Genomic DNA, 11,200 nt, shown 5'->3' with positions numbered 1-11,200 from the left:
GCTCAATGGTTAGCGCGTTCGGCTGTTAACCAATAGGTTGGTGGTTAGAGCCCATCCGGGAGCGGTGTTGTGAGGTCTCAGATGTGACGTAAAAAGTCAAGGTTTTTCCACAATACCTGACGAACATTGAATTTTTGGGCTTCCGTGGCGCAATGGTTAGCGCGTTCAGCTGTTAATCGAAAGGTTGGTGGTTCGAGCCCAACCGGGAGAGGTGTTGTGGGGTCTCAGATGTAGCGTAAAAAGTCAAAACGTTTCCACAATACGTGACAACCATTTAATTTCTGAGCTTCCGTGGCTGAATGGTTAGCGCGTTCGGCTGTTAACCAATAGGTTGGTGGTTAGAGCCCATCCGGGAGCGGTGTTGTGAGGTCTCAGATGTAACGTAAAATGTCAGAGTTTTTCCACAATACCTGACGAACATTTAATTTTTGGGCTTCCCTGGCGCAATTATTAGCGCGTTCAACTGTTAATCGAAAGGCTGGTGGTTCAGGCCCACCCGGAAGAGGTGTTGTGGGGTCTCAGATGTAGCGTAAAAAGTCAAAACTTTTCCACAATACGTGACAACCATTTAATTTCTGAGCTTCCGTGGCTGAATGGTTAGCGCGTTCGGCTGTTAACCAATAGGTTGGTGGTTAGAGCCCATCCGGGAGCGGTGTTGTGAGGTCTCAGATGTGACGTAAAAAGTCAAGGTTTTTCCACAATACCTGACGACCATTTAATTTTTGAGCTTCCGTGGCGCAATGGTTAGCGCGTTCTTCTGTTAATCGAAAGGTTGGTGGTTCGAGCCCACCCGGGAGAGGTGTTGTGGGGTCTCAGATGTAGCGTAAAAAGTCAAAACTTTTCCACAATACGTGACAACGATTTAATTTCTGAGCTTCCGTGGCTCAATGTTTAGCGTGTTCGGCTGTTAACCAATAGGTTGGTGGTTCGGGCCCACCCGGGAGCGGTGTTGTGAGTTCTCAGATGTGACGTAAAATGTCAGAGTTTTTCCACAATACCTGACGAATATTTAATATTTGGGCTTCCTTGGCGCAATGGTTAGCGCGTTTGGCTGTTAACAGAAAGGTTGGTGGTTCGAGCACACCCGGGAGCGGTGCTATGAGGTCTCAGATGTTACGTAAAAAGTCAAAGTTTTTCCACAATACCGGACGACCATTTAATTTCAGAGCTTCCGTGGCTCAATGGCTAGCGCTTTCGGCTTTTAACCGAAATTTTGGTTTTTCGAGCCCATCCGGGAGCGTTTTGTGAGGTCTCAGATGTAACGTAAAAAGTCAGAGTTTTTCCACAATACATGACGACCATTTAATATTTAGGCTTCCGTGGCGCAATGGTTAGCGCGTTCAGCTGCTATTGAAAAGACTGGTGGTTTGAGCCCTCCCGGGAGCGGTGTTGTGACGTCTCGAATGTAACGTAAAATGTCAGAGTTTTTCCACAATACCTGACGAACATTTAATTTTTGGGCTTCCGTGGCGCAATAATTAGCGCGTTCAGCTGTTAATCGAAAGGTTGGTGGTTCGAGCCCACCCGGGAGAGGTTTTGTGGGGTCTCAGATGTAGCGTAAAATGTCAAAACTTTTCCACAATTCGTAACAACCTTTTAATTTCTGAGCTTCCGTGGCTCAATGCTTAGCGCGTTCGGCTGTTAGCCAATAGGTTGGTGGTTCGAGCCCACCCGGGAGCGGTGTTGTGGGATCTCAAATGTAACGTAGAAAGCCAAAGTTTTTCCACAATACCTGACGACCATTTATTTTTTGGGCTTCCTTGGCGCAATGGTTAGCGCGTTCGGCTGTTAACCGAAAGGTTGGTGGTTCGAGCCCAACCGGAATAGGTGTTGTGACGTCTCAGATGTGACGTAAAAAGCCAAGGTTTTTTCCACAACACCTGACGACCATTTAATTTTTGGGCTTCCGTGGCGCAATGGTTAGCGCGTTCGGCTTTTAACCAATAGGTTGGTGGTTCGAGCCCATCCGGGCGCGGTGTAGTGAGGTCTCAGATGTAACGTGAAATGTCAGAGTTTTTCCACAATACCTGACGAACATTTAATTTTTGGGCTTCCGTGCCGCAATGACTAGCGCGTTCAGCTGTTAATCGAAAGGTTGAAGGTTCGAGCCCACCCGGGAGAGGTGTTGTGGGGTCTCAGATGTAGCGTAAAAAGTCAAAACTTTTCCACAATACGTGACAAACAATTTAATTTCTGAGCTTCCGTGGCTCAATGGTTAGAGCGTTCGGCTGTTAACCAATAGGTTGGTGGTTCGAGCCCATCCGGGAGCGGTGTTGTGACGTCTCAGATGTGACGTAAAAAGTCAAGGTTTTTCCACAATACCTGACGAACATTGATATTTTGGGCTTCCGTGGCGCAATGGTTAGCGCGTTCAGCTGTTAATCGAAAGGTTGTTGGTTCGAGCCCACCCAGGAGAGGTGTTGTGGGGTCTCAGATGTAGCGTAAAAAGTCAAAACTTTTCCACAATACGTGACAACGATTTAATTTCTGAGCTTCCGTGGCTCAATGTTTAGCGTGTTCGGCTGTTAACCAATAGGTTGGTGGTTCGGACCCACCCGTGAGCGGTGTTGTGAGTTCTCAGATGTGACGTAAAATGTCAGAGTTTTTCCACAATACCTGACGAATATTTAATATTTGGGCTTCCTTGGCGCAATGGTTAGCGCGTTTGCCTGTTAACAGAAAGGTTGCTGGTTCGAGCACACCCGGGAGCGGTGCTATGAGGTCTCAGATGTTACGTAAAAAGTCAAAGTTTTTCCACAATACCGGACGACCATTTAATTTCAGAGCTTCCGTGGCTCAATGGCTAGCGCTTTCGGCTTTTAACCGAAATTTTGGTTTTTCGAGCCCATCCGGGAGCGTTTTGTGAGGTCTCAGATGTAACGTAAAAAGTCAGAGTTTTTCCACAATACATGACGACCATTTAATATTTAGGCTTCCGTGGCGCATTGGTTAGCGCGTTCAGCTGCTATTCAAAAGACTGGTGGTTTGAGCCCTCCCGGGAGCGGTGTTGTGACGTCTCGAATGTAACGTAAAATGTCAGAGTTTTTCCACAATACCTGACGAACATTTAATTTTTGGGCTTCCTTGGCGCAATTATTAGCGCGTTCAACTGTTAATCGAAAGGCTGGTGGTTCAAGCCCACCCGGAAGAGGTGTTGTGGGGTCTCAGATGTAGCGTAAAAAGTCAAAACTTATCCACAATACGTGACAACCATTTAATTTCTGAGAGTCCGTGGCTCAATGGTTAGCGCGTTCGGCTGTTAACCAATAGGTTGGTGGTTCGAGCCCACCCGGGAGCGGTGGTGTGGGATCTCAAATGTAACGTAGAAAGCCAAAGTTTTGCCACAATACCTGACGACCATTAAATTTTTGGGCTTCCTTGGCGCAATGGTTAGCGCGTTCGGCTGTTAACCAATAGTTTAGTAGTACGAGCCCATCCGGGAGCGGTGTTGTGAGGTCTCAGATGTGACGTAAAAAGTCAAGGTTTTTCCCCTGTTGTGTTTGTATGTTGAATTAATCAGACAGGTTTGCTAACACTTAACAACATTTATTTGTACTAAAATCCTTATGTATTTATTAGAGATAACATTAGCGTGCGACTCATCCTTGAGCCAGTCGAAGAGTGTCTTTCTTTTTCCTCCCTCTCCCTTTCTTTCTCCCTCCTCCTTCCTACCCCCTTCCTTGCTTATCGCGCCATCTATTTATCCACATGCATACTAATATTTTGTTACAACAATATCCCCCTTTTTTTTTTGTTTTTTCGTTTTGTACATGAAATGAGGATCGAATGATATGCAATGGTAGAGTTATTCGCGAAAGCGGGCTGGTTTCTGACGTTGACGCTGTGGACGTGTTCCTTGCGTCTTAGGAGTAGCAAGCGGTGCGTTGGAGCTTGGGTCGCCTGCTGCGGTTGCTGCGTCTATTTGAAGTTGACCAGGTGAACGTACTTCCTGTGGATCTGCTGGTTCAGTCGTGGTGACATGCGGTTCAGTTGTAACTGCTTGTGGTTCTGCCATGGCTGCCTTTGTAGGTGCTGCAGCGAGTTCAGGAAATATCGGCATTCTGGGTAGTAAAACTGGTAACCCAATTCCTAGTCTCGGATTGGAGATTTCTCGCGTTTCCGCCGGCGTTGCTTCCGTGTCGGTAGCTGAGCTATTGTCTGGATCTGGTGCTCGTCGGCGAAGTTGATTATGGTGTCTCCTTATGGTTCCTTGGGCCGTCTCGACCTCGCACATGGTTTGACCAAGTAACTTCGTAATTGTTCCTTTAAACCACTTGGGGCTTCTACCGAAATTTCTGGCGTGTACAGGATCGGATAGTTTGAAATGCTTGTTTTCAGAATCTGCAGATTGTGAAACGTCTGGTGTCTCCGTCCTTTTGTGGAACTTCTTCGTTGGGTTAAATATGTCGAGTCGCGACATTATCTGGCGTCCCAGCATGAGCTCCGCTGGTGATTTCCCTGATACGTTAGGAGTTCTCCTATGGTTTAACAGGATACGGGCTAGTCTAGTTTCCAAAGTTCCCGCCTTGAAAGTGTCTAACCCTTCGTGTAAGGTATCGATGGCTTGTTGACTGATCTTCTTTAGCGAGTCTTTAACAGTACGGACGGTGCGCTCTGCCTGTCCGTTGCTTGCAGGGTGATACGGAGCTGTTCTTAAATGGTTTATGCCATTCTGCGCCGTGAATGTATTGAAATCTTCACTTGTGAAGCAAGTGCCATTATCGGTTACAATGGTTGGAATTATCCCGAATCTTGAGATGTGTTGTCGCAAGCATCTGATGACCGCTTCTGTCGACGTGGTTGTTGTAATATCCAATTCAATCCACTTACTATAGGCATCGACAGTGACTAAGATGTGCTACTGTAACACCCGTTCCATCAGAATACGTACTTCTTCTACAAGATCTAAATGCTGGCCCTCTCTCGGTTAAAAAGCTCGACATCTGCAGTCAGCAAGATCCGATTCTCAAGTTAGTAGCAAATTACATGCGAAAAGGATGGCCACACGGAAAAATACCGCTTGATCTGGAACCATATCACCGCGCAAGATTAGAGCTCTCAAACTTCGATAACATAATATTCAGAGGAAACAGGATCGTCATCCCTACGGCCTGTCAAAACGAATTATTGGAAGAATTACACAGCTCCCATCAGGGAATCGTAGCCATGAAAAGTTTGGCCCGGGCGAAAATATGGTGGCCAACAATAAATACGGATATTGAACAAAAGGTTCAATTATGTAGCGTATGTCAAAATGCGGCACCAATGCCGAAGGCAAAATTTCACGAGTGGAAGAAACCCGCAGGACCTTGGGAACGAGTTCATCTTGACTTCGCAGGTCCAATTGAAAATAAATACATCTTAGCTTGTATTTTTAACGGCAACCTACTTAACGCATCCGCGTTTCCATTAAGTGAGCCTTTGCGGAACTTGATTGTGTACGTGTATGAAGAAAGTACGAGCGCCCAGCGCTGTATCCTGGCCGCTGCCATTGGAGGGATTTGGGTCTTTTCCCCAAATAACGTAACCAAAGGTTGATGGTCCGTATGTAATGTAAACTTTTTTCCGTATAAATAATCCCGGAACTTGGTTACGCCGAATATTATTCCAAGAGCTTCCTTCTCAATTTGCGAGTAATTTCGCTCGGCAGTAGTCAAACTCCTGGATGCAAAAGCGATTGGTTGATCTCTTCCATCTTCATTGACATGGGATATCACAGCGCCTAAACCTACTGGTGAAGCGTCCGTGGCAAGGTGTACCTCGCGTGATATGTCGTAATGTACGAGTAAATTTGATTGGAGAATGGAGGTCTTTGCGTCTTGGAATGCTTGTTTATGCGTCGCAGACCATGTCCACGTCGTTTCCTTATGAAGTAACTCATATAAAGGAGCTAATTTTGTACTATTGTCCGGTAGGAATCTTGTATAATAATTTAGAAGTCCTAGAAAAGAACGTAACTGTTCTAGGTTTTCCGGTTGTGGAGCATCCATTATGGCAATGATTTTACTTTCTTGCGGGTGGAGGCCTTCAGCATCAAGAAGGTGTCCTAAGAATTCCACCTGTCTCTCCAGAAATTTGCATTTTTCTTTTCGGAGTTTCAGACCGTTTTCCCGTAGTGTGGTTAATACTGCGTCTAGGCTTCGTAGATGCTCGTCTTCCGTTCTACCCCCGATGAGAATATCATCTTGGAAGGGTGAAACGTTACGGTGATGTTGTAATACTGCTTCCATGTGTCGCTAAAATAATGCTGACGATGATGATATACCTTGAGGTAAACGTTTGTATCGGAAAAGTCCCTTGGACGTGTTAATCACTGTGAAATCTTGAGATTTTGGGGAAAGTTCCAATTGGTTGTAGGCTTCACTGAGATCGAGCCTTGAAAAGAATCTGCAGCCTGCCAGCTTGGAAAATATTTCTTCTGCTCTGGGCAATGGGTAGATCTCTGTATCCAGATTTGGGTTAACCGTAGTTTTAAAATCTCCGCAGATTCGTATTGCGTTTCTCTTAATCGGCTGCTTTCCGTCTTCTTGTACCTCTGGTTTACGTATCTTTTGAACAGGAACTATCGGTGAAGCGAAATCAGAAAAGGCAACGGGTTCCAATATACCCACGTTGACCATTCGTTGGAGTTCCTCCTCCACGTCTTCCTTGAGGGCGTAAGGAACTGTTCGCGCCTTGCAATATTTCGGAACAGCGCCCTCCTTTAGGTGAAGTTGCACCTTTACTCCCTTTAGTTTTCCCAATCCTGGTGAGAAAAGTTCAGCGTTGTTTTGCAATATGTTTTGTAGCTTGCTATTGGCATGTTCACTACTTGGCTGAAGGGTTTTGTATACTCTTGTTCCGTTGTATATGGAAGGTAAAATGTTTAGAGATGAATAGAGCCATTTTCTACCGCAGAGATTCGGTCCTTTTCCTTGTACGATTAAGACTGGGAGAATCGCGGTGTTTCCATTTGTGCTTACTGAGACTTTGGCTTGACCTACGACTTGTAGAACGTGACCAGTGTATGCCTGTAGTGGCGCCTGATTGAAAGGATGTATTTCTGGCTTGTTCGTAAGTTTATCATACCACATCTTTGTAATCATAGCATGTCCTGAACCGTTATCCAGGTCGAACGGAACAGTCGTATCATTGATCTCTAAGTTCAATATTTCGGCAGGCGGTACGTAGTTATCGTCCTCCGAGAACGTTGGGTCTGAGGTCATGACGTTGTAAACTGGAAATCCATACTCGACTGTATCGCTGGAATGTGTACTTCCTTGATTGGTAGTGTTCTGTATATGATTACTACCTCTGGGTTTCCTATGATTGCGTGACTTGCTAGTTTTAGGTGGGTTTGATGAAGGATTTACTGAAGGTTTCAAACATGCTGCTGCTAAATGCCCCTTCTTTTGGCATCTATTGCAAGTCTCTTGAGAGTATGGGCATTCGTCAACCATGTGTCCTGGTTTATTACATCGCATGCATATATACGTGTTACTTGCCGTAGATCGAATAGGCTGGTGACGTCCTTTTTGATCCATATTATTGGAGGGAATTTTCCGTTCATTATTTTTGTAATATCCGTGCTGTTGATTGGGGCCAACAGCGTTGATGGTGGAGCTTGTATTTCCATTAGAGTTCCATCCCTGTTGGATCTTCACTTCTTGTGTATTCTTAGAAGCAGTTTCCATTCCTTGAATGGCCTTGAGAACTGTTTCTAACGTAATGTTAGCGTCTCTCTCGCATTCCTCGAAGATTTTACTTTGCATAGCTATATCATTTATTCCTAGAACGAGCTGCTCTAGTAAGCGCTCTTCCAAATTGGTACCCATTATGCAGTATCTCGTTAATCGCTTGAGTTCTGACATGTACGTTGCTAGAGACTCCCCCGCTTTTCGGACTCTTTTCGTGAAATGGAAACGCTCAACATATTTGCATGGTGTAGGGTTGAAATGTTTACTCATCTTGTCCATAAGTATGTCGAAAGATACTGTAGTTACATCTTCCGGTAAGACTAGATTTGTAAGTAGTGAAAGTTCGCTGGGGCCCAGGACTGTGAATAGTACTGGGGCCTTCATGTTATCAGGTACTCTGTTAACTAGAAAATGCGATTTTAATCGTATGGAGTATTGAGCCCAAGATTCTTTTTGGCTCTCGTAATATGGCAGTCTTCCTCCCTGTACTCTTGGTGGTTCTTCCTCCCGTTCTGCCATTCTGTATTATCTTCGCTTGCTTTGGTATGTATACGTTTTTGCTAAGCCTTTTTCCAATTCCTCCTGGACGTCTATGTAGTGTATTTAGGATTTCTTCGTATTTTGAATCCTTGTTGTAGTGTAAAATGAGGTTACGGGATTAAAACTTGCCTTAGTGTGTACACGAAATGCTAAGCCTTTCCCAGTCCCTCGTGGACATCTGTAGATGACTGTGTAAGTTGTATCCTTGGATTTCTTTCCGTATCTTGAATCCGTGGTTGTAATTTGCATGAAAATTGGAGCCAAAACTTGCCCTCGTGTGTACACGCGTTGCTAAGCCTTGTTTCCAGTTCCTCATGGACGTCTTCTGCTTCTGTATCTCCTTCAGGATTTCTCAGGGATCTTTTATTAATGCATCAGTTATGTAGATTAATCTGTTTACATCAATCCCATCTCCGTCGCCAATTTGTTGTGTTTGTATGTTGAATTAATCAGACAGGTTTGCTAACACTTAACAACATTTATTTGTACTAAAATCCTTATGTATTTATTAGAGATAACATTAGCGTGCGACTCATCCTTGAGCCAGTCGAAGAGTGTCTTTCTTTTTCCTCCCTCTCCCTTTCTTTCTCCCTCCTCCTTCCTACCCCCTTCCTTGCTTATCGCGCCATCTATTTATCCACATGCATACTAATATTTTGTTACAACATCCACAATACCTGACGACCATTTAATTTTTGAGCTTCCGTGGCGCAATGGTTAGCGCGTTCTTCTGTTAATCGAAAGGTTGGTGGTTCGAGCCCACCCGGGAGAGGTGTTGTGGGGTCTCAGATGTAGCGTAAAAAGTCAAAACTTTTCCACAATACGTGACAACGATTTAATTTCTGAGCTTCCGTGGCTCAATGTTTAGCGTGTTCGGCTGTTAACCAATAGGTTGGTGGTTCGGGCCCACCCGGGAGCGGTGTTGTGAGTTCTCAGATGTGACGTAAAATGTCAGAGTTTTTCCACAATACCTGACGAATATTTAATATTTGGGCTTCCTTGGCGCAATGGTTAGCGCGTTTGGCTGTTAACAGAAAGGTTGGTGGTTCGAGCACACCCGGGAGCGGTGCAGTGAGGTCTCAGATGTTACGTAAAAAGTCAAAGTTTTTCCACAATACCGGGCGACCATTTAATTTCAGAGCTTCCGTGGCTCAATGGTTAGCGCGTTCGGCTGTTAACCAATAGGTTGGTGGTTAGAGCCCATCCGGGAGCGGTGTTGTGAGGTCTCAGATGTGACGTAAAAAGTCAAGGTTTTTCCACAATACCTGACGAACATTGAATTTTTGGGCTTCCGTGGCGCAATGGTTAGCGCGTTCAGCTGTTAATCGAAAGGTTGGTGGTTCGAGCCCAACCGGGAGAGGTGTTGTGGGGTCTCAGATGTAGCGTAAAAAGTCAAAACTTTTCCACAATACGTGACAACCATTTAATTTCTGAGCTTCCGTGGCTGAATGGTTAGCGCGTTCGGCTGTTAACCAATAGGTTGGTGGTTAGAGCCCATCCGGGAGCGGTGTTGTGAGGTCTCAGATGTAACGTAAAATGTCAGAGTTTTTCCACAATACCTGACGAACATTTAATTTTTGGGCTTCCCTGGCGCAATTATTAGCGCGTTCAACTGTTAATCGAAAGGCTGGTGGTTCAGGCCCACCCGGAAGAGGTGTTGTGGGGTCTCAGATGTAGCGTAAAAAGTCAAAACTTTTCCACAATACGTGACAACCATTTAATTTCTGAGCTTCCGTGGCTGAATGGTTAGCGCGTTCGGCTGTTAACCAATAGGTTGGTGGTTAGAGCCCATCCGGGAGCGGTGTTGTGAGGTCTCAGATGTGACGTAAAAAGTCAAGGTTTTTCCACAATACCTGACGACCATTTAATTTTTGAGCTTCCGTGGCGCAATGGTTAGCGCGTTCTTCTGTTAATCGAAAGGTTGGTGGTTCGAGCCCACCCGGGAGAGGTGTTGTGGGGTCTCAGATGTAGCGTAAAAATTCAAAACTTTTCCACAATACGTGACAACGATTTAATTTCTGAGCTTCCGTGGCTCAATGTTTAGCGTGTTCGGCTGTTAACCAATAGGTTGGTGGTTCGGGCCCACCCGGGAGCGGTGTTGTGAGTTCTCAGATGTGACGTAAAATGTCAGAGTTTTTCCACAATACCTGACGAATATTTAATATTTGGGCTTCCTTGGCGCAATGGTTAGCGCGTTTGGCTGTTAACAGAAAGGTTGGTGGTTCGAGCACACCCGGGAGCGGTGCTATGAGGTCTCAGATGTTACGTAAAAAGTCAAAGTTTTTCCACAATACCGGACGACCATTTAATTTCAGAGCTTCCGTGGCTCAATGGCTAGCGCTTTCGGCTTTTAACCGAAATTTTGGTTTTTCGAGCCCATCCGGGAGCGTTTTGTGAGGTCTCAGATGTAACGTAAAAAGTCAGAGTTTTTCCACAATACATGACGACCATTTAATATTTAGGCTTCCGTGGCGCAATGGTTAGCGCGTTCAGCTGCTATTCAAAAGACTGGTGGTTTGAGCCCTCCCGGGAGCGGTGTTGTGACGTCTCGAATGTAACGTAAAATGTCAGAGTTTTTCCACAATACCTGACGAACATTTAATTTTTGGTCTTCCGTGGCGCAATGGTTAGCGCGTTCGGCTGTTAACCAATAGGTTGGTGGTTCGAGCCCATCCGGGAGCGGTGTTGTGAGGTCTCAGATGTAACGTAAAATGATAAAACTTTTCCACAATATGTGACAACCACTTAAATTCTGAGCTTCCGTGGCTCAATGGTTAGCGAATTCGGCTGTTAACCAATAGGTTGGTGGTTCGAGCCCATCCGGGAGCGGTATTTTGGGATCTCAAATGTAACGTTGAAAGCCAAAATTTTTCCACAATACCTGACGACCATTTAATTTTTGGGCTTCCGTGGCGCAATGATTAGCGCGTTCAGCTGTTAACCGAAAGGTTGGTGGTTCGAGCCCATCCGGGAGCGGTGTTGTG

At 45.4% G+C, this 11,200-nt stretch overlaps 1 protein-coding gene across 1 annotated transcript; it reads right to left on the bottom strand.

Moving 5' to 3' along the window:
• Positions 1-6,236: 6,236 nt before the first annotated feature.
• Positions 6,237-8,876, bottom strand: LOC149667737 (uncharacterized). Its single transcript, XM_089840928.1, has 2 exons — positions 8,346-8,876; positions 6,237-8,266 (listed from the first exon to the last, which is right to left on the bottom strand). The coding sequence occupies exon 2, from the start codon at positions 8,193-8,195 to the stop codon at positions 6,237-6,239; it is 1,959 nt and encodes a 652-aa protein (XP_089697054.1). The 5' UTR covers positions 8,196-8,266; positions 8,346-8,876.
• Between the last annotated feature and the right edge of the window lie 2,324 nt (positions 8,877-11,200).

Source organism: Phalangium opilio, unplaced genomic scaffold, assembly GCF_054372755.1.
Source record: "Phalangium opilio isolate 3A_F unplaced genomic scaffold, DU_Popi_V2 ptg000056l_1, whole genome shotgun sequence".
NCBI classification, from domain to species: Eukaryota; Metazoa; Arthropoda; class Arachnida; order Opiliones; family Phalangiidae; genus Phalangium; species Phalangium opilio.
This window is presented reverse-complemented; position numbering and strand designations above follow the sequence as displayed.

Coding starts and splice junctions, on each gene's coding strand:
- LOC149667737 (XM_089840928.1), bottom strand. CDS start 8,195: ATGGCAGAACGGGAGGAAGAACCACCAAGAGTACAGGGAGGAAGACTG.